The sequence below is a fragment of the Piliocolobus tephrosceles genome, chromosome 7, assembly GCF_002776525.5.
Source record: "Piliocolobus tephrosceles isolate RC106 chromosome 7, ASM277652v3, whole genome shotgun sequence".
Classification (NCBI taxonomy): domain Eukaryota; kingdom Metazoa; phylum Chordata; class Mammalia; order Primates; family Cercopithecidae; genus Piliocolobus; species Piliocolobus tephrosceles.
The window spans coordinates 128,756,506-128,780,749 of NC_045440.1; the positions used below are offsets into that span (position 1 = coordinate 128,756,506).

The following is a 24,244-nucleotide window of genomic DNA, read 5'->3' on the forward strand; positions in this document are numbered from 1 at the left end:
CTCCGCCTCCTGGGTTTACGCCATTCTCCTGCCTCAGCCTCCCGAGTAGCTGGGACTACAGGCGCCCGCCACCTCGCCCGGCTAGTTTTTGTATTTTTAGTAGAGACGGGGTTTCACCGTGTTAGCCAGGATGGTCTCGATCTCCAGACCTCGTGATCCGCCTGTCTCGGCCTCCCAAAGTGCTGGGATTACAGGCTTGAGCCACCGCGCCCGGCCTGATCTTGGACTTCTTGATTCTAGAACTGTGACAAAATAAATTTATGTTGTTTAAGCCACCTAATCTGTGGTACTTTGTTATTGCAGCCCTAGTGAATTAATACACCTAGTATCTTTTAATTCACTGAGATTCTAAGTCCTGTATCTGGGGAGACTTTATTGGGGAAAGGATGGACCTAATAATCTAATAGATCCTCTCTTTCCAACTCAAATTTCTTTGAGGTGTTTGAAATTTGTCCAGGGAAGTTAAAGGTTACAGTAAACTGTGATCACGCCACTGTACTCCAGCCTGGGTGACAGAGCCCGACCCTGTCTCTTTAATTTAAAAAAAAAAAAAAAAAATTATCCTAGGGAAAGAGGGTCATCTTTATTATCTTTTTCATACTACATGATCAGCCACTCAATTTTTTTCCTCTCATTAATCTATTTCTCTTAGATATTCAAACAAAGCAAGAAACCATTAAAAAATAGTGCCCATTTATTTTATTGATTTAAAGAGATAATGAGTTGAATTTTTTAAAATTTCATTTTGATAGCTAGAGTACAGTAAGTTCTCTTTGCAATGGATGGCAATTCAGACTCAAACTTTCAGAGAAGACATTTACAGCAGTGAATTTATGTGCTTTACAGCAGTGTTCTAAAGGTTCTGGTTATGGGGGAAAAACACAGTCAATCACTAAAAATTTAGTTTATTCAGCTTTTCCTAGTCATATTTCAGGTTGTCATGTTGTCAGACCTCAAAATGCCTCTCCCCTCCATCCTCACTGCCCCCACTCCCTACTCAGTCTTTACCTCCTCAGCAATGGTTGTAGTGGAACTGTGGAAATTAAGTGGGTTGTGTTAGAGACTTTGTTGGAAGACAGCATTCAGATTTTACTTATCATCTGCTTAGATCATTCCAAATTACATAATAATTTCAGACTGATTGCACCTTGACAAGGCTCACCCGAATGCCTTCCTATAATGTTACCATTAACATCTTAGGTGGATGTGAGTCCATTTTATTTTATAAATCCAGAAAGAAAGCCTATAATCCTATTCTAAAGAACCAGCAATTTATTTTCTAGGTCTACTCTCAATTCTCAATGCTACGATTTTGAACTTCCTGCATTTTGTTCTATTATGTAGAGGTAGAGGATAGCTAGTCACCATGTATAATAGCTCTTATTCTTGAGATATGAGGCAGTATTAAATTGCCTTTCTATCTTCTCTTTTCCAAATTGAGCTTTATTGGTTCTTTAGCCGTACAGTACTTCTGTTAAATCCTTAATTACATTTAACACTTGTCATTAAAGCCTTTCCATGTTTTCTCAAACTCCCTTTAATGGTGAATCCAGCACTTGGGGGTTAGCAATACAAGAAGACAGTTCCTACACTAAAATATAAATTTTAGACATTTTGGTTTCATGCTTAATTCTCATTTTCTATTTAGTAATCAAAATGCATAGCAATTAAGCAAAAGAAGATTATATGTTTTTTCTCTGTGACAAAAGTTAAAGCAGATATTTGAAGATAATCTTTTGAATTCATATGCATTGGTGACTCAGATTCATAGAGATTAGGAATATATGCCACTGACTAGAACCAATATCAAGAATTTTCTGTATCTAACTTGTAGTCTTAGCATCACCTCTGACTAGTTGGATGTAGAAGATAAGTCATTTGACTTCTTTCTAAATCATTTTATTTATTTGTGAAACTGGGGGGAGGAGATCAAGATTAGATTATCTCTAAGCTGTCTTCCAGCCTAGAAATTGTACTGTATACTAATAATAATGGCAGCTAATAAATCGTGGCTTTTAGTGGGTAAGTATATTTGGAGCTAATAAGATTAACTTATTTGAAATACATGTCGAGTACTACCTACTGTGTGCTGGGCACTGGTAATACCGTGATAAATCAGACATCTTTCAAGGAGTTTACACTTTATTAGGGGAAAGAGGCATAAAAATAAGCAATTGAATATTCCTAGAGTATTCCTGGAGTAGAAGTCTGTCTAAAGTGTATGGGGCACAATAGAGAGTCTGGTGAGTTTTGCTTGGCAGCAGGAGCATCAGGAAAGGGCCAGTGATGAAAGGGAGCAATTATGAAGGCCTGATGCAGGGCAGTTGCAGCGAAGTGGTGAGGCAGCAGCTTTGACTATAGTGGCTAAAGCTGGAGGATGAGAAAGTGGAAAGAGTGGCTCCTTTTTTCCCCCAAGGAGGTGGAATATGAACAGAAAATAACTGGGGGCAGGGAGCTGGGATTATAAGAGGTTGTTTGTTTAAAAAAAAAAAAAAAAAAAAGGGTGTGAAGGGCCTGTGTAAAGGTTCTTGAGAAAAGACCGTGTAGAGAGGAAAGTTTGTTGTAAAGGAGATGAAGAAGATGTAATTAAGAACAGGGTTGAGAATCGATAGAGAGATAGATAAATGGATAGATATGTGATAACACACACAGAGCAGAATGCTAATTGTGGCACCTAGGAAGTAGATGAATGAGTGTTCACAATATTCTTTCGTCAACCTTTCTGCATATTTGAAAGTTTATAATATTGGGAAATGATTTTATAATATTGGGAATGGAGGAGAACATGGGTTGAGAATTTAGCCTTGAACAGAATCAGGGAGCACTTATTCCTTGGCATAGCAGGATGTTATGGAAGGTCAAGGCTAAAACCCCAGCCACTTTTGTAAAGTAGAAGTGACTCTCACCTGCTAGGGAGGGCCGAAAAAAAAAAAAAAAAAAAGATTGTTGAGCATGAAGGATGGAATAACCACTGGTGAGTGCGGGAGATGACTGACCAGACTTGGGTAGTGATGCTTGGGTCTGATGAAGTTGCCACATTTGTGATTGTCACTGGTAGTTATCAGAAGACGACAAGTTAGTAGGATCATTGAAGGGCCACTAGCTTATGGAAGCCAAAATAGAATGAGTAGTTGGCATGAATGAGTCCCTTCAATATTTGCCAGCAGTCTGTCCTAGAACATGTCCCAACCTCTCTGGTGCTTTGTTCAAGAGATTGTTTTCAACCTTACTATATTTTGCTTTGAATTATCTGAGATAAAAACAATGTTGCAAAACTTTGTTAACACTATTATTGTAAACATTTAACTCAGGTCATTTTGTTGTCTCCCTTAGGTAAAAGAAGAACGTCCAGAAAAAATACCAGATTTAAAATTATTGGTGGAGAAGAAATTTTTGGCTTTACAGAACAAGAATTCTGATGCAGACTTTCAAAATAATGAAAAATTTGTACAGTTTAAACAACAGCTGAAGGAACTAAAGAAGCAATGTAAGTCAACATGCTTTGCTTTGGTTCGGCTTTTTGAAATTAGGGAACTGACTTGATGAACAGCCCAGTTAACTGATTTTATAAAGTTTGCTTATCTGCTTGGCTTGCTCCTCTTTCTAAGTTGCTTTCTACTGTTGTAATTCTGTATTTTCTCTAATTTTTGGTTCAAATCAGCCTGCCCATTTCTGAAAGCCAACAGTTTCCACAAAGTGCTCAGAAAATTTCCCAGCAGCTAGTTATGTGTATTGTCCCATTGCTGGGGAGGGGAATTGGGAAAACAAAATAAAACTGAAAACTATTTTATTTAAATACCAATGGTATTGTTCAAGTTAAACTGCTGTGCCATGCTTTAAAATAACCATACTTTGATTCTGGTTTTGCCGCTTTGGAGTAATATTAGCTATGTTTTCTCAGAAGACCACGTTATCTTCTCAATTATAGACCAAAATCTCTCTGATCCGTTTTAGCATTGTGGTAGTATAAAATTCCATGTGGTTTTTAAATCTGTTGCCTTCTTAATAAACTATTACATTCAGGTTTTTTAGTGGACATAATTTTGACTTAAGAATTAGAGCGGGCAATATAATTTTTTATACCAAAAAAAATTTTTAGACAGTATTTACCAGAAATAATATATCTTTTCTGCACAGTAAAGTACATATGTCCTTTCTTTCCCCATTCTTCCATGTGGTCCATATACCAATTTTATATAAATCGATTTTTTCACATTAGCATCTTTTTAGTCCTATAGTCTTTGCTTCTTTTAGGATTGAGAAGCTTGTATTTCTTAAAGAAGTGAATAGTGAAGCAAATAACCTTTTCTAACTTCAGTCTCCCAACACCTTCATTTACACACACATGGAGCAGGAATGTTGTATGATAGGAGACATAAATTTACCTCCTGTCCTTATATGTGCTTAATGTAGGGATTCGTATTTTGAAATAGGCTTTCTTTTAAATATAAGCATTTTCTTTAAATTGATGCTGAGATCTCAAAAAATGACTGAGGAAGCTGCTTCACTTTTGTCTATTTTACAAATAACTTAAGTTTCACAATTTGGAATGTTTTGCAATCATGATGAGACTTTTGTTTTTACTGTAGATTTAACCAGTAAGCATTTTCCCCATATTTTAAGTTTATTTTTTGTTCTTTTTTGAACAGCACAGCTCCCAACATTCTTCTAATGTATTTTTCACTCTTCCCTCAAATGATTAATAATTCCCCAAAGAGATAATAATTTGCCAGTGGCTTTCTGATCTTAAAGATGCTTATGAATTAGTTGTACAGCCATGAGAATTAGACATTATTCCCCTTAAATATACACGGGCCATATAGTCTTTATCCTTTATCCATGATACTTATTATTCAGTGGTGTGTGTGTGTGTGTGTGTGTAGTATCTGGCACATGGACCTGTGATTACCAGCCTGAGGCCAACAAATCCCCTCAGTTGGGATGTAGAGATTAAACAAAGCTTTTAAAAGCTCACATTATATGACCTCAAGGTTGTTTACCTGGTCATCTGGTGGTAATTAGAAACTCTGATTGGCAGCTTTCGATTTCTTGGTTAAAAACCTAAATAAAGTGATTGTTTTAGGCATTTTTTCAAAGGTGTTCTCAGTGAAAAGACCGGGAACTATTCTATTTGGTGCTTAGTGAAAATATTTTGAACTAATGTATGTACCAGTTATTAACATTTCTTTATTAAATGCAAAAGTTTTTTTGTCAAATAAATAGCAATTTTTCAATCTTGAAAAAAAAAGATGCTAATGAATTTCAGTTTTGGTGTTGGTCTAAGTAGCCAAATGTATTTTATTTGACTATTTGGAACCAGTACTCATAAATTGTGGCAGACTTAGCATCCAATCACAATTCCTGATTTTTAAGTAATTTTATAATACAGGTTGAAGGACAAATACTTAAAAATATAAATTGTTTCTTCTTTTGTTATTATTTACAAAGTTATTATTCCACAAGGTAAAGGATGGAGACTTTTAGAATCATATACTCATGGAGAAACACTTTCTAATTAAGAACAACAAAATGATAAATGTTGAAATCGTGGCTATTGTTTCTTAAATCTCTCTAAAATGAGGTTGGAAAAAGAAAGAAAATGTTTCCTCAGGCCACCAGTACACGTTATTTGGATAAACAGTCAAACCTCATGTATATTTATATTGAAAGAAATACTTCCTTATATAAGGTTTCCCTGTATATTGTAACACTGGAATTAAAATAACTTTCCCCTGAAATAATTAAAATAAAAATTTCCCCTAGAATTTTATTTTAAAAAGTTTTTAAATTTCAAATGACAGAACAAACAAAATATTAATACTTTAAAAAATTTTTCTATAAGATCTGTATGCCTTACTTGCAAAATGTAATTTTAGTGCGGTATTATTAGCACTATTAATTAAACTTGTACCATGTCTAGTGGATTTTCTTTCTTTAGATTTAACACTGCTGTGAGGGTTCTAATTAGGATCAGGCCCCCACGATATTTGTGTAGCCAGGTCAAAGGTACACTATGATATGTAAATGAGCTAATGAATCGTTTTGAGATATGTTCTGGTGGCAAGGAATTGCAATATTTTTTTTTTTTTTTTTTTTTTAAAGATTAGAAAATAGAGGCTAGGGAGAGAGACTTGCTTCTAGATGCCTGTTTTGACAGAGTAAAAGCTGAAGTACTTTTATGGTCTACATAGATCCAAAGACTTCTTTTATGAAAATATTCACCATGTCTTCACTAACTTTATTATGTAAGAACATAAATGCATGGGATTGCATTTGACCAAATCAGGATCTAATCAGAGAAATGCTAGGAATCTTTTAGGTGGGAAGAGGCCAAGATAGAGCTTGCAATGAAGTTGTCTCCCAGGTGGTTTTGTCTCATGGGCAGGCCTAGGTACACTCTGCTGGCAGTGCACGAGCTATAAGTTGATCTCTCTGTGGCTCAGCAGCTGGTTCTCAAAGTTTTTGGTCTTATGCTCCCTTTACATTCTTAATTTTTTTTTTTTTTTTTTTTTTTTTTTTTTTTTTGAGACAGAGTCTCGCTTTGTTACCCATGCTGAAGTACAGTGGTGCAATCCTGGTTCACTTCAACCTCCTCCTCCCAGGTTCCCAAGTAGCTGGGATTATACGTGCACACCACCACACCCAGATAATTTTTGTATTTTTAGTAGAGACAGGGTTTTGCCATGTTGGCCAGGCCGCTCTTGAACTCCTGACCTCAGGTGATCCACCTGCCTCAGCCTCCCAAAGTGTTGGGATTACAGGCATGAGCCACCACGCCTGGTCACATTCCTAAAATTTACTGAGAGCCCCCAGAGAGCTTTTGTTTATTGGTTATATCAACTGACATTTATCATGTTAGAAATCAAAACTGAAGAATTTAAAAAATATTAATATATTAAAAATAAGCCTGTGGCATGTTAATATAACCAGTATTTGATATGGGATACCACTTTACATTTTACAAACATAGAGGAAAAATTATTGAGAAGAGTGGCATTCTTTTACATTTTTGCCAGTCTCTTCAATTTTTGGCTTATTTAATAGAAGGTAGCTAGATCCTCATATTTGCATCTACATTTGGTCTATTTTGTTGATGTATACAAAGAAAATTTTGTCTCACACATTGGTAACTGAACTTGCTGAAAAGATCTTGCAGACCACCAGAAGTTCTCACTTTGACAACTCTAGATCTAGGCCAGGGGTCAGTAAACTCTGGGCCATGGACCAAATTCAGCCTGCCTCCTGATTTTCTGTGGCCTGCAAGCTAACAATGGTTTTTATATTTTTTAATTGTTGGAGAAAACAATCAAAAGAGAAATAATATTTGGTGACTTGTGAAAATTATACGAAAATTCTATTTCAGTGTTCATAAACAGTTTCATGGCAACATAGTCATACTCACCTGTTAATGTGTTTTCTGTGGATATTGTCACACTGTCATGGCAGGGTTGAGTGGGTGTGTCACAGATCATCTGGTTAGCAGAGCTTATCATATGTATTATCTGGCTTTTTACAGTAAATGTTTACTGACCCTTGATCTAAATTATATTCAGAAATAATGGCAGTTTTTATTTTTTTAATTTTAGATTTTTTCCCTAAATACCATCCATTTGTCTCAGGTACATTCAGAACACTTTGAGGATTCACTGTGTATGAATTACTATAGTTGAGGCTCTGAAATAAAAAGTGAAAAGCAGGACTCTGTACATGCAGAAGACAGTGTATACACACGATATAATATGAGAACCATTAACAACAACTATCAAGTCAAAAGCAAAGAAAACATCAGAAACAAATGTTGTACTATGTGGGACCTAAGTGAGGAGAGTGAAACAGGAATGCCATGCCAGTCAGCTGGTACGGGGCTTTCTGAAGCAGGAGGTTCAGAAAGATTTTGAGACTGGGTTCAGCTCCAGTAGGAAAGAATGTGCTAAAAGATAACAGTGGGAAAGGAGAGGGCAGTACAGATGTCTAGTATTTACCATCCTCAGAATACAAACCTAACAGATATACTACACTCATTTAAAGATACTGTTACTCTAAAGATAATATATTTCAGTTACACACAATTATTTTCCTAATAGTTATGTCTTATAGATATTACTGGCATTAGATATAACATCTTTGAACAAATAATTTTATCCTTTAGATACCCAGTGTCCTGTATGTTAGAAATAATTACGTCTGCCTCAGCTTACGTCTCAGGGTCATTACCAAGATTAAATGAGATACTGACTCTGCTAGCTCTAAAAGCTTTAGATTTAAATTATTGAGGAAGAGCTAGTACAGCATAATGGAAAGAATGGCTTAGCAGCCAGAAGACTTGGATTTGAGTCACTTAATAGTAGCCTACTCTCCCTTCAGATACCACCTGTCTTAGATACTTCCAATTCTTGGAGTCACAAAATCAAGATTGAAGATAACTTCTGTACTTCTACACAAGATGACTAGGATAGTGATGGTAGTGATAGCTGAGTTAGGGAACAATTTCACAGAGAAGAATTTCCTAAACAGTAATTATATTCTCAGTAACTCAAGTTGTGAAAACAAACAATATGATTTGGTTTAAGGCAGACATAACCAGACTTTCTTGGATGAAATAATTTTAATTTAGCTTGACAATATGGATAATTTTCTCTTCTCCTTGCCTTAAACTGCCTTCACTATTACAGCTCATGGTTTCTTGCAATTTTAACATCAGGAGAACTTAATTAGAATGTGTGAATTCCTCTGTGTAGACACTTTTTCAAGTCATCAAGCAATCTTTCTGGCGTCTTTTATTCATTTACCTGTTAGGCGACTATCAGGCCCTGTAGATTTTAGCGTACGTCAGCAAAGGCAGAAATTGAGGGCAGTTGACAAAGCCCTTATGTTTTGCAAGTTTCTAAGATTGAGATTTAGAAACTCAAAACATAAGGGGTTTGCTTTATGTTCAAAAATAGAATTGAATGTAAATCTGAAATTTTTGGTATTAATTTAATATGCAATATAATTTTGTTAGTACATTTAAATGCTAAACTTAAAGGAGAACATATCGTATTACCTTTTAATGAAAAAATGCTTATCTGAAAAGGTTCACCACAAATTTAGACAGTATATTTAGGTCACTGTTAGATATGGAATATATGGTATGGAGATAATTGCATCTATGAGTGAAGTTTATACATCATTTTGAGTGACAATGATATTTGTATTGGACATATAGAGACATAGGAATTGACACTGTAATCTAGCAATTAATATGGATTCATTTTAAGCACACCCAATCTAGATCTCAAAACTGATAAAAGGAGGGAGTGGCCATTCACTTTACAAAAGGATTCTCTCAAGGATAGTATTAAGTGTTCTCAGCAACATTAGAAACCTTCACTTGACTGTTTTTAGTTGGTGGCTTTTCCATCTCCTTCAGCGTCTACTCAAAACCGCAGTGTAGTTGCACAAGGGTAGGGGTTTTTATGTTTTACTTACTGATGTACTCCTTGAACTCCAGCATGAGGCCTAGGCACAGTGTAGTATTACCATAGCACAGGTCCTTGATGGTCACAACAATCTTCCGGAAAACCGTCATGTGCTTGAGAGCTTCTGTGCTACTGAAAGAGGACACCTGTCACCCCTGCCAGCTTATTATTGCTGTGAGTGGGTGTGGACCCACTGTTGCCAGATCTTCAGGTTGTTTTAGAAAACTCAGAAATCTAAGTTACTAGATTTTTCTGTTTTTCAGTTACTAGATTTTTAAAACACTGTTCAGACAAAACTGTTAGTTTGTAACCTTTGGCTTTACCTTCTCATAATGTAATTTTTTTAGTGCCTTATTAGACACTTTAATGAGAGACAGCAGCCACTTAATTTACTGTTAGTTTGTGATATCTTCAGAAGAGTCGATGGTTTTGCTTTCAGGATACTGCAAACTAAGGCCAAAATGTGCAGTTTGCTTCATTTAGGAATATATATTGTAGAAACCTGTTGGGTTCTACTGAAAAAACAAATGGGAGTTTTGTGATAGGGGGCCAGGTATGGGAGCCCCCTCATCCAGATGCAGGTGAACAGTGTGGTTCTAGAGAAGACCAGTGATTGGAAAGGTATGTGTGAGTTTTGAAACTTGGAAGAAGACAGATGAGAAGTAAATAAAGGTAGTGCCAAGAGGGAAAATATTTGACTTTGCTTAGAAATACATTGAGTGCATTTAAACTGGGCAAGGTATTGACCAACTTGCCTTCATCCTGATACTATTCAACTTAGAAATTTCTTACTTTGTCATAAGGTGTAACTGTTGTTAGAAATAGATAATCGGTGTTGCGAAGAAAAGTCAGCACAGAGACAAAGGACCTCTTAGCAAGGCAGTCTTTACTTTCTGCAGAAAGGGTGCTTCACACAGATGGAACAATGGCGAGAGCACACCTGAACAAAGTAAAGGCGGACATATTTATCCCTTATGCCTTTGGGTCATCCTTACTGCTCTAACCTGCATCCATTGACTGGAGCTGAACCTCACAATCTTAAACTGATAACCAATTTGCTAAGAGCCTAAAACTTTCCTAAATAGGTAAGTGCAAGGAAGAACAAAGAAGGAGAGGAAGTTGCTTATGAAAGGTTTAAGGCTAAGACTTGCCTGGGCCTGTCCAGACATGCCTGAGTAAGCCAAAGCAACTAACTGGGCTAAAGTGTAAGAACTGATAGTTGATAGGAGGCTTTAGAGTAAGGAGCTATTATTCCTAGTGTCTATTATTTTATTTTTAAACCAAGACAAGCTTTGAAGAGGAACTTTTCTACTTTCTACAACTGTCTATCCAAATTCACAAATGATGTGAATTGCTGGCCTGCAATGAACCAAAGTCCAAGACTCTTTAAGACAGGAATAATTTCTTATGAATCCCTATGTTCTTTTTGTTTCTCACATAGTAGGAGCTCAGTTAATATTTATAGAACAGATTTTTTCAACTGATCAGATAAGCTGCCTAGAAAAAGAGGGTCAGAACCTAGTTAAGGCAGTCTGATGATAAAAATCCTTTTCCTTTCAATACATCATCAATAAGGAAGAGAATAGAGGACAAAAATTAGCGTTTATAGGGTTGAGATCTAAAATCATCACAAAAGGTTAAAAATTTATATTGTCTTTGAAAATTCCCTAAAATGCTCAACAAAAGTAAATACATAATTTTATGTATATAACCACTTACAATGATATGTTGGCACAAACGTATAGTATATACAGCAATACACATTTTTTAATGTCACAGAATATGGCTTAAGTCTTTTAAGTGTGACTGCTTAGAACATTCAAACAAATTGATGAAGTTTGCTGGCTCTTGTATGGTTTTACCGTCTCTGTACCTCTCAGCAGGTCTTCATTTTTTCCTTAAAGATGTGGATGAAGCCATTGCCATTCACTTGCTGAATGACTTAATTGTTGGGAAATGCTAAAAATCTTAAATGTCACAACCAAGGTGGACTTTTTCAGGCTGGATTGCGTCCTAAGAGCTTATGTTCATTGAGTGAAATTTCTGCCCTATACACATTTTTTATTCTTTGAGTGTTTGCCTCTCTCCTCTTTCCTCCTCTCTTGGTCAGCGTCTGTCTGTCTTTTCTGTGTGTCTCTTTCCTCCCTGCTGCTTTATTTGTGTCTCCCACTCCATATGTTTTCTCTTTTCCGTAAATCTTGACTTACATCATTGCAGCTGAAGAGCGTCATCCCCATCTTAATGATGAAGCAGCCTCAGAGAGGTATAGTGACATGCCCAAGGCGAACAAAGCTAGTGAACAGTAGAACCAGAAGACAGAGGATACCAGGGATGAAGAGAGAACATTGGAGAGAAGTGTAGCTACTCTCCCTCTTTTCTTTTGTAAAGCTGTTACTTTTTAGGAGTGTTTACATTTTAAAGCAGATTTGGGGGACCAAATAAATAAGTTAAGAAAAAGAGTAATTCAAATTAAAGGATTGATTCCATAGTGGTGGAGTTTTAATCAGGTCATTAAGCTGTCCAGGAGTTATTATGTAGTGAGAAATTAACTTTTCTACATCTCCTTTATATTGTACAATAAAAGCACTCATCTACTCTGCATTCATCTTAGGTTTGCCCTATTCCTATTTGCTGATAGTTACAATACAGGTCATAGGCATGCTTTGTATAATGCCTAGTACCTAAAGTACTCAGTGAGTGCTGGTTGAATTAATGAATAATAGCCGACATTGTTTGAGTGCTTACCTATGCTCAGGCTATGGTACTTGCAGACTTTATGTGCATTATTATTATTATTTTTCGAGATGGAGTTTTGCTCTTGTTGCCCAGGCCGGAGTGCAATGGCACGATCTTGGCTCACTGCAACCTTTGCCTCCCAGGTTCAAGTGATTCTCCTTCCTCAGCCTCCTGAGTAGCTGGGATTTACAGGCACCCACCACCCCACCTTGCTAATTTTTTGTATTTTTAGTAGAGACGGGGTTTCACCATGTTGGCCAGGCTGGTCTTGAACTCCTGACCTCAGGTGATCTGCCTGCCTCAGCCTCCCAAAGTGCTGGGATTACAGGCGTGAGCCACCACGCCCAGCCTGTTTATGTGCATTATTATTTCTTTCTCTCAGCTCTATTGGATGAGTGTATCCATTTTTGGATAATTTCCATTATCCATAGAAAATAAGCAAAGAGATGTAATATAACTTGCCTAAAACCCTGATGCTGAAATTCATACCCAGGTTTAGGTGACACCAAAGCCCATTACATGTTCTTTCCCCCATACCATACCAATTCTTTTCGTTTTTTTTTAAGATGGAATCTCCTCCCTCTATCGCCCAGGCTGGAGTCCAGTGGCACGATCTCGGTTCACTGCAATCTCTGCCTCCCGGGTTCACACCATCTTCCTGCCTCAGCCTCCCAAATAGCTGGGACTACAGGCGCCCGCCATGACGCCTAGCTAATTTTTTTGCATTTTTAGTAGAGACAAGGTTTCACCGTGTTAGCCAGGATGGTCTCGGTCTCCTGACCTCGTGATCCACCCGCCTCAGTCTCCCAAAGTGCTGGGATTACAGGCGTGAACCGCTGTGCCTGGCCACCACACCAATTCTTGAAAACACTTTTGTGTGTTTTTTTCTTTCTCTCAATTCAAGCATATCATTCATTTATGGAAAAATCTTACCTTTAATAGGACTCTTGAAGAGTGAATCATCTGTTTAGATCTTCTAGATCATAGAACTGCCTTGATGTACTTAGATGACACTGGAGGAATCTGCTTCATCTAGCTGAGCGAGAGTCTTTTTTGGTCACTTGCATTTAGAGATTAGGGAGTAGGAATGATACCAGACATTATATAGCAGTTCTTCTTTTCCAGATCCCCATGGTTTTGGCAATTCATTTAGAATATAGTGCCTAAGAATGATGTTTCTGGTGGAATAGTTGGTGTGTTACGGCAGAGAGGAGGAGGAGATTTACGGCATCCCAAGTTTAGAACAAATTCCATGAAATTTATTTCAAACATAACAACAGTAATCTCTTGCACATACATCATCTCGCGTAATCTTTACAACATCCACATGCAGGAAAGGAATGCATGAAAAGTACAAGTTCTGTTTTTAGCAGACTGAACACCATATAATAAGAGTCTTGGAGGTGACATATTTACCCAGTGTCTCACAGTTAAGAGGCCACAAGGATAGCAAATATGTTCACGAGGAAAGGGGAAGTTTTAAAATGACAGATAGCTGTAATTAAAGTTAGTAAAGAAAGGTTCAGTTATCAAGGGACAAATGAGTCAGCAGCAAGTTTAGACACAAACTGTGAACTCTGGGTGTTTCTCTCATTGTGACTTATTTTAAGAGAGTATGATGCCATCTACACTCAGAAAGTAGCCTGAATCTAGATTAGGAAGACCAAGTCTTAAGTGTCCCAGAGATGACGTTACATTATACCTAAGAAAATAATTATCTTGTCAAGTTATAATTCCTGAAGTTAGAATGATTTAAGTGTTATATTTGTTAGATAGACTGGAAGTTTCAGACAAAGTTACTAAGCATTTCTGTCTACTTCTACTTCATTTTTAAAAGACTTTTTTTTTGGAAAGAAAGTTTAAGTAGAATTTTGGCAGCTTAGTGTGTGGTGTGTTATTGTGTGTACAGCAAGTAGACATGGTTTACTCATTAACCATTCTGAAATTTTGAAGTCAAATGAATTGTTTCAAGTTAATATTATAATTTGTCTTTATAAAGCAGCTATAATTGAATATTATATGTATATTGTAGCAATTATATAGGAAAAAACTGCATATAGAAATTCAGAGCTACTTGTATAGAAATGCATTGTTGGTGAACAACATTTGAAATCGAGCAGTGATATAATTTTACACATTCAAGTAATACTAATGACTTGCTATGTTTCATTTCAATTTAAGATTTTAGGAGCATTAATGTAGTGTCACAAAAAGGGCACAATAATGGAAATCAAAAGACCTAACTTAGACATTAATGAATGGATTCTGCCCACTCTGGCAGTTCAGTTTCTGTCTCTGGATCTCATATCCTCACACAGGGGAAAGGCTTCATCTCTAAGGCTGCCTTGCAGATGGTGATAGATGATGATGACACGCTCTACTGCTAACATGTGCTGCCTCTTCAGTATCATTCTAATATGTTTTCTTTGGAATTCCATATCTTAAGGACATGTTCTGAAATAATGAAGCAAAATTTACTTACAAAGATATCCTTTATGATATTATTTGTAATTAATATATTACTAACACTGTAACATAATAGTTGAGGGCTAGTTATGTAAAATATGCAACATCAATTCAGTGAAATATTTTGCAGTCATTAAAAATGATATGAGGAGTTTTAAAAACATCAGGAAATAAATGCTTATGCTATTAAGCGTTAACAGGGGCCAGGCACAGTGGCTCATGCCTATAATCCCAACACTTTGGGAGGCCAAGGCAGGTGGATCACCTGAGGTTGGGAGTTCGAGACCAGCCTGTCCAACATGGAGAAACCCCGTCTCTACTAAAAATACAAAATTAGCTGGACGTAGTGGCATATGCCTGTAATCCCAGCTACTCAGGAGGCTGAGGCAGGAGAATTGCTTGAACCTGGGAGGCGGAAGTTGCAATGGGCCGCGATCACGCCATGGCACTCCAGCCTAGGCAACGAGTGAAACTCGCATCTCAAAAAAAAAAAAAGAAAAGAGTTAACAGGATACAAAAATTGAGTATTCAGTATGATTACAACTAGGTTAAATACACATTTATGTAAAGTAGACTTCATCAAAATTAAAACCTTCAACTTATCACGACAGATATTAAGGTAATGAATGGACAAGCTACAACATAGGACAAAATATTCACAAAACATGTATCTTACAAAGAATGTAGTGTATCCAGACTGTATAAAGAACTGGAACTAATAATAAGAGACAACACCCTTCTGTTTAAAAATTAGCAAAGGTTTGAATAGACTTCACAAAAGAAGATAAACAAGTGGCTAATAAACATATGAAAATTATTTTTAAAACTGCATTTATAGAATAAACACTGCTGGTGGTAGCATTATGCTTGTACCTTGACTTTACCTTCATTTTTAAAATATGTACTTATTCTTCACTAATTTTCTATAAAGAGTCTATATAGTTTTATAATCAGGAAACCAAAATCCCTCAATTTACTGAGAAAGAGCTACTGGTTAGGAGTGACAGGAGGATATTTTCTCAGAAAAGAAGTAAGTGTAAAACAAAGCAAAAAGCATATTTCTTCTTCTAAGATTTCAGAAGAATTGAAAGAAGAAAGGTACATGGAAGCTTTATCTTCACCCCTAGTTTTATCCTAAGTGTGCCCCTTCAGTCTCTACCTATCACTGAGTCAGTCTGGTGGACAGTGAGAAGCAGCCTCATATTTACCCTTTGTTACTCTCTGTTAACTCTCATCATCCCCATTAACTGTATGTTGTTGATTTATTTGCCAGCGCCTTGTCACTTTGTCCTTGAAATATCAGAAAGTGTTAGTGGTTCTTGTAGAGAGTGTTGCCCGTTTGTATATGTTGAAAGAGGAGGAAGAATTTTTGTATTGTATGCATGATTATATTTTACAAGGCATATTTTAGCTTACAAAGCACTCTCCCATCTATTATCTTATTTCATTTTCACAACAGCTTAGTGTGGTAGATAGATAGTATTCGTCCCATTTTACAGATGAGGTTCTGCACAATCAGTTGTCCTGCACAGTTCTATCAATCAGCCCCCCACGAAAAATTCTCTTGTGCCACTTTGTAATTGACACCTCCCCCCATTCCCAGCCCCTGGCAACCACTATTTTGTTTTTTCTATATATAATTTTAATTTTTCCAGAATGTTATATAGGTGGAATTGTAGAGTGTATAGCCTTTTGAGTGGCTTCTTTCACTTATCAGAGTGCATTTGACATTCATTAACGGTATTGCTAGTTATCTGCAGTTTGTTGCATTTTATTGCTGAGTAGTAGTTCATTGTATGGATGTACCATAGTTTCATTTACCAATGGAAGAACATCTCAGTTGTTTGCAGCTGGTGGCCATTATGAATAAACCTGCTAGAAGGATTCATGTACAGAGTTTTATGTGAATATGTTTTAATATCTATTGAGTAAATATCCAGGCATAAGATTGATGGCTTTGGTAAGCATATGATTGCTGGGATTAGTAAGCATATGATGTTTAGCTTATAAAAAATGGACATTGTGTCGATGTTTATAAAATTTGAAAAAAAGAAATGGACAAACTGTTTTTCAACGTGCGGTGTATGAGAATTGTACCCTCACCAGCACATGCATTATTTTTGGTTTTGTTTTTCATTCTGCTATTCTAATAAGTATGTAGTGATATTTCATTGTGGTTTTATTTTATGTTTTTCTAACCTTTTTTATATTTAAATTTTTCATATAACGTTCATATTTCTCTATTTGTACATCTTCTGCATTTATTCTTTAATTCATTCCAGAAACACTATAGGTGACCTGCAGCAATGGTTCTCAGACTAGCGTGAGCATCACCTAGAAACTTATTAAAAATACAGATTTTTAGGTTCTACCCTAGACCTACTGAATCTGAAACTGGGAGAGTAAGACTGAATTTTCAGCTCTCCAAATGATTCTCCTGTAACCCAAAGTTTGAGAATCACTGGTCTACCCATCACCCATGCCTAGGCGTCAGTATCAACTGTGAACATTAAAAAAAGAAAAGAAAATCAGAGTTCAGTCTCTACCCAGAGATTCAAATTTAGTTTGTATCTGGTAAGCCCACAGGCATTTTTTTTTTTAACCTTCTCCAGGCAATGCTAACATACAATGAGGGTTAAAAATAATCTACTAAAAGTTGTTTGCTAGGCACTCTAAAGGATATAAATCTGACACCAATTCCAGATCTAATGCAGCTTATTATTTCAAAGGAAGGATCCATAGAAGCATATCTTAGCATAGTCATAAGCACATACATATAAGTTACTTAGTAATTATCTAATGAATTAAATTGTACTTGGTGTCCTGGTTTTAAATATAAACTAACTTCATTTACCTATATCTCAGAGTCTCATTTTGAAACTCGGTGTTGTACTTAGCATTCATTCACTCAGCAAATGTTCATTGAATATGCTGGGAATATGGCAGGGAACAAAATAGACAAGTCTCTATGCTCATGGAGCTTATATGCTGGCACTTAGCATCAACTCACAGTATTTTGGGGAAAATACATTTCTTTATAACTCCAAAACAAAGATATCTATTTATTGATAGTCTTAATCGTGATATTTGTGTTATGCTCAAGTACTGTCTTTCAGAGTTCTTTGCCTTGTATTTGTTAAAATTTATATTAGTCGTTACATTCTTTTTCCTGAATTTTTTTTTCAGGAATTTCCTTTTTTTTTTTTTTTTTGAGATAGAGTCACATTCTGTCACCCAGTCTGGAGTGCAATGGCACAATCTTGGCTCACTGCAACCTCCGACTCCTGGGTTCAAGCGATTCTCCTGCCTCCCAGGTAGCTGGGATTACAGGTGCCTGCCACCATGCCAAGCTGATTTTTGTACTTTTAGTGGAGACTGGGTTTCACCGTGTTGACCAGGCTCCTAGTCTCGAACTCCTGACCTTATGTGATCCTCCTGCCTTGGCCTCCCAAAGTGCTGGGATCACAGGCATGAGCCACCAAGCCCAGCCCTGGATAACTTTTTTTTTTCTTTTTTTGTACTTTAAGTTCTAGGGTACATGTGCACAACGTGCAGGTTTGTTACATAGGTATATATGTGCCATGTTGGTTTGCTGCACCCATCAACTTGTCATTTCCGTTAGGTGTTTCTCCTAATGCTATCCCTCCCCCAGCCTCCTTACTCCCTGACAAGTCCTGGTGTGTGATGTTCCCCCCTCTCCATGTCCAAGTGTTCTCATTGCTCAATTCCCACCTATGAGTGAGAACATGTGGGTTTGGTTTCCTATCCTTGTGATAGTTTCCCAAGAATGATGGTTTCCAGCTTCATCCATGTCCCTGCAAAGGACATGAACTCATCCTTTTTTATGACTGCATAGTATTCTGTGGTGTATATGTGCCACATTTGCTTAATCCAGTCTATCACTGATGGGTATTTGGGTTAGTTCCAAGTCTTTTTTATTGTGAACAGTGCCACAATAAACATACATGTGCATGTGTCTTTATAGTAGCATGCTTTATAATCCTTTGGGTATATACCCAGTAATGGGATTGCTGGGTCAAATGTTATTTCTAGTTCTAGATCCTTGAGGAATTGCCACACTGTCTTCCACAGTGGTTGAACTAATTTATGCTCCCACCAACAGTGTAAAAGCGTTCCTATTTCTCCACATCCTCTCCAGCATCTGTTGTTTCCTGACTTTTTAATGATCACCATTCTAACTGGCTTGAGATGGTATCTCATTGTGGTTTTCATTTGCATTTCTCTGGTGACCAGTGATGATGAGCATTTTTTCATGTCTGTTGTCTGAATAAATGTCTTCTTTTCAGAAGTGGCTGTTCATATCCTTTGCCCACTTTTTGATGGGATTGTTTGTTTTTTTCTTGTAAATTTGTTTAAGTTCTTTGTAGATTCTGGATATTAGCCCTTTGTCAGATGGGTAGATTGCAAAAATTTTCTCCCATTCTGTAGGTTGCCTGTTCACTCTGATGGTAGTTTCTTTTGCCGTGCAGAAGCTCTTTAGTTTAATTAGATCCCATTTGTGTGTTTTGACTTTTGTTGCCGTTGCTTTTGGTGTTTTAGTCATGGAGTCCTTGCCCATGCCTATGTCCTGAATGGTATTGCCTAGGTTTTGTTCTAGGGTTTTTATGGTTTTAGGTCTAACATTTAAGTCTTTAATCCATCTTGAATTAATTTTTGCATAAGGTGTAAGGAAGGGATCCAGTTTCAGCTTTCTACATAGGCTAGCCAATTTTCCCAGCACCATTTATTAAATAGAGAATCTTTTCCCCATTTCTTGTTTTTGTAGGTTTGTCAAAGATCCATTGGTTGTAAGATGTGTGGTGTTATTTCTGAGGCCTCTGTTCTGTTCCATTGGTCTACATATCTGTTTTGGTACCAGTACCATGCTGTTTTGGTTACTGTAGCCTTGTAGTATAGTTTGAAGTCAGGTAGCATGATGCTCCCAGCTTTGTTCTTTTTGCTTAGGATTGTCTTGGCAATATGAGCTCTTTTTTGATTCCATATTAACTTTAAAGTAGTATTTCCAATTCTGTGAAGAAAGTCATTGGTAGCTTGATGGGGATAGCATTGAATCTATAAATTACTTTGGGCAGTATGGCCATTTTCACTATATTGATTCTTCCTATCCATGAGCGTGAAATGTTCTTCCATTTGTTTGTGTCCTCTTTTATTTCATGGAGCAGTGGTCTGTAGTTCTCCTTGAAGAGGTCCTTCATATCCCTTGTAAGTTGGATTCCTAGGTATTTTATTCTTTTTGTAGCAATTGTGAATGGGAATTCATTCATGATTTGGCTCTCTGTTTGTCTGTTATTGGTGTATAGAAACGCTTGTGATTTTTGCACATTGATTTTGTATCCTGAGACTTTGCTGAAATTGCTTATCAGCTTAAGGAGATTTTGGGCTGAGATGGTGGGGTTTTCTAAATATACAGTCATGTCATCTGCAAACAGGGACAATTTGACTTTCTCTTTTCCTAATTGAATACCCTTTCTTTCTTTCTCTTGCCTGATTGCCCTAGCCAGAACTTCCAACACTATGTTGAATAGGAGTGGTGAGAGAGGTCATCCTTGTCTTGTGCCGGTTTTCAAAGGGAATGCTTCCAGTTTTTGCCCATTCCGTATGATACTGACTGTGAGTTTGTCATAAATAGCTCTTACTACTTTGAGATATGTTCCATCGTTACCTAGTTTATTGAGCGTTTCTTAGCATGAAAGGCTGTTGAAGTTTGTCAAAGGCCTTTTCTGCATCTATTGAGATAAGCATGTGGTTTTTGACATTGGTTCTGTTTATGTGATGGATTAAATTTATTGATTTGCGTATGTTGAACCAGCCTTGCATCCCAGGGATGAAGCTGACTCGATCGTGGTGGATAAGTTTTTTGATGTGCTGATGGATTCAGTTTGCCAGTATTTTATTGAGGATTTTCACATCCATGTTCATCAGGGATATTGGTCTAAAATTCTCTTTTTTTGTTGTGTCTCTGCCAGGCTTTGGTATCAGGATGATGTTGGCCTCATAAAAGGAGTTAGGGAGGATTCCCCCTTTTTCCATTGATTGGAAGAGTTTCTGAAGGAATGGTACCAGCTCCTCTTTGTACCTCTAGTAGAATTCGGCTGTGAATCCATCTGGTACTGGACTTTTTTTTGGTTGGTAGGCTTTTAATTATTGCCTCAATTTCGGAGCCTGTTATTGGTCTATTCAGAGATTTCACTTCTTCCTGGTTTAGTCTTGGGAGGGCGTGTGTGTCTAGGAATGTATCCATTTCTTCTAAATTTTCTAGTTTATTTGTGTAGAGGTGTTTATAATATTCTCTGATGGTAGTTTGTATTTCTGTGGGATCAGTGGTGATATCCCCTTTATCATTTTTTATTGTGTCTATTTGATTCCTCTCTCTTTTCTTCTTTATTAGTCTTGCTAGCAGTCTGTCAATTTTGTTGATCTTTTCAAAAAACCAACTCCTGGATTCATTGATTTTTTGGAGGGTTTTTTGTGTCTCTATGTCCTTCAGTTCTGCTCTGATCTTAGATATTTCTTGCCTTCTGCTAGCTTTTGAATGTGTTTGCTCTTGCCTCTCTAGTTCTTTTAATTGTGATGTTAGAGTGTCAATTTTAGATCTTTCCAGCTTTCTCTTGTGGGCATTTAGTGCTATAAATTTCCCTCTACACACTGCTTTAAATGTGTCCCAGAGATTCTGGTATGTTGTATCTTTGTTCTCATTGGTTTCAAAGAACATCTTTATTTCTGCCTTCATTTCGTTATGTACCCAGTAGTCATTCGGGAGCAGGTTGTTCAGTTTCCATGTAGCTGAGCAGTTTTGATTGAGTTTCTTAGTCCTGAGTTCTAGTTTGATTGCACTGTGGTCTGAGAGACAGTTTGTTATAATTTCTGTTCTTTTACATTTGCTGAGGAGTGCTTTACTTCCAAGTATGTGGTCAATTTTGGAATAAGTGCGATGTGGTGCTGAGAAGAATGTATATTCTGTTGATTTGGGGTGGAGAGTTTTGTAGATGTCTATTAGGTCCGCTTGGTGCAGAGCTGAGTTCAATTCCTGGATATCCTTGTTAACCTTCTGTCTCGTTGATCTGTCTAATATTGACAGTGGGGTGTTAAAGTCTCCTGTTATTATTGTGTGGGAGTGTAAGTCTCTTTGTAGTTCTCTAAGGACTTTCTTTATGAATCTGGGTGCTCCTGTATTGGGTGCATATGTATTTAGGATAGTTAGCTCTTCTTGTTGAATTGATCCCTTTACCATTATGTAATGGCCTTCTTTGTCTCTCGATCTTTGTTGGTTTAAAGTCTGTTTTATCCGAGACTAATATTGCAACCCCTGCTTTTCTTTGCTTTCCATTTGCTTTGTAGATCTTCCTTCATTCCTTTATTTTGAGCCTATGTGTGTCTGCACGTGAGATGGGTCTCCTGAATACAGCACACTGATGGGTCTTGACTCTATCCAATTTGCCAGTCTGTGTCTTTTAATTGGGGCATTTATCCCATTTTTACTTAAGGTTAATATTGTTATGTTTGGATTTGATCCTGTCATTATGATATTAGCTGGTTATTTTGCCCGTTAATTGATGCAGTTTCTTCCTAGCATTGATGGTCTTTACAATTTGGCATGTTTTTGTGGTGGCTGGTACTGGTTGTTCCTTTCCATGTTTAGTGCTTCCTTCAGGAGCTCTTGTAAGGCAGGCCTGGTGGTAACACAATCTCTCAGCATTTGCTTGTCTGTAAAGGACTGTATTTCTCCTTCACTTATGAAGCTTAGTTTGGCTGGATATGAGATTGGGGTGAAAATTCTTTTCTTTAAGAATGTTGAATATTGGCCCCCACTGTCTTCTGGCTTGTAAGGTTTCTGCTGAGAGATCTGCTGTTAGTCTGATGGACTTCCCTTTGTGGGTAACCTGACCTTTCTCTCTGGCTGCCCTTACGATGTTTTCCTTCATTTCAACCTTGGTGAATCTGACAATTAAGTGTCTTGGGGTTGCTCTTCTCGAGGAGTATCTTTTTGGCGTTCTCTGTATTTCCTGAATTTGAATGTTGGCCTACTTTGCTACATTGGGGATGTTCTCCTGGATAATATCCTGAAGAGTGTTTTCCAACTTGGTACCATTCTCCCCGTCACTTTCAGGTACACCAATCAAACATAGATTTGGTCTTTTCACATAGTCCCAAATTTCTTGGAGGCTTTGTTCATTTCTTTTTACTCTTTTTTCTCTAAACTTTTCTTCTTGCTTTATTTCATTAATTTGATCTTCAGTCACTGATATCATTTCTTCCACTTATCGAATCGGCTCTTGAAGCTTTTGCATGCATCACGAAGCTCTCGTGCCATGGTTTTCAGCTCCATCAGGTCATTTAAGGTCATCTCTACACTGTTTATTCTAGTTAGTCATTCGTCTAACCTTTCAGGGTTTTTAGCTTCCTTGCAATGGGTTAGAACATGCTCCTTTAGCTTGGATAAGTTTGTTATTACTGGCCTTCTGAAGCCTAGTTCTGTCAGCTTGTCAAAGTCATTCTCCATCCAGGTTTGTTCTATTGCTGGTGAGGAGCTACGATCCTTTGGAGAAGAAGAGACACTTTGGGTTTTAGAATTTTCAGCTTTTCTGCTCTGGTTTCTCTGCATCTTTGTGGTTTTTAACCTACCTTTGGTCTTTGATGTTGTGACCTACAGATGGGGTTTTGGTGTGGATGTCCTTTTTGTTGATGTTGATGCTATTCCTTTCTGTTTGTTAGTTTTCCTTCTAACATCAGGTCCCTCAGCTGCAGGTTTGCTGGAGTTTGCTGGAGGTCCACTCCAGACCTTGTTTGCCTGGGTATCACCAGCAGAGGCTGCAGAATCGCACATATTGCAGAACAGTAAATATTGCTTCCTGATCCTTCCTCTGGAAGCTTTGTCCCAGAGGGGCACCCACCTGTATGAGTTGTCTGTCAGTCCCTACTGGGAGGTGTCTCCCAGTTAGGCTACACAGGGTTCAGGGACCCACTTGGAGAAGCAGTCTGTCCGTTCTCAGAGCTCAGTTGTCATGCTGAGAGAACCACTGCTCTCTTCAGAGCTGTCAGACAGGGATGTTTAAGTCTGCAGAAGTTTCTGTTGCCTTTTGTTCAGCTATGCCTTGCCCACAGAGGTGGAGTAGGCCTTGCTGATTTGTGTTGGGCTCCCCCAAGTTTGAGCTTCCCAGCCGCTTTGTTTACCTACTCAAGCCTCAGCAATGGCAGATGCCCCCCATTCCCCTCGTCCCCCCGCCTCCCCCCGCCAAACTTCAGCCTCACAGGTTGTTCTCAGGCTGCTGCACTGTCAGTGAGCAAGGCTCCATGGGCATAGAACCCGCCAAGCCAGGCACGGGAGAGAATCTCCTGGTCTGTCAGTTGCTAAGACCATGGGAAAAGCGCAGTATTTTGGCAACAGTGTCCTGTTTTTCCAGGTACAGTCTGTCACAGCCTCCCTTGACTAGGAAAGGGAAATCCCCTGACCCCTTGTGCTTCCTGGGTGAGGGGATGCCCCACCTTGCTTCAGCTTGCCCTCCGTGGGCTGCACCCGCTGTCCAACCAGTCCCAATGAGATGAACCAGGTACCTCAATTGGAA

General features: G+C 37.7%; 1 protein-coding gene across 4 annotated transcripts in view; it reads left to right on the forward strand.

Annotated features, from left to right (window-relative positions):
• NSMCE2 (NSE2 (MMS21) homolog, SMC5-SMC6 complex SUMO ligase) overlaps positions 1-24,244 on the forward strand; it is a 268,737-nt gene that overhangs the window by 82,196 nt on the left and 162,297 nt on the right. For all 4 annotated transcript variants that reach the window (XM_023224161.1, XM_023224153.1, XM_023224176.2 and 1 more), the window contains one exon: positions 3,334-3,487. In XM_023224161.1, the coding sequence (XP_023079929.1) occupies positions 3,334-3,487 (154 nt within the window). The remainder of the gene's footprint in view (positions 1-3,333; positions 3,488-24,244) is intronic.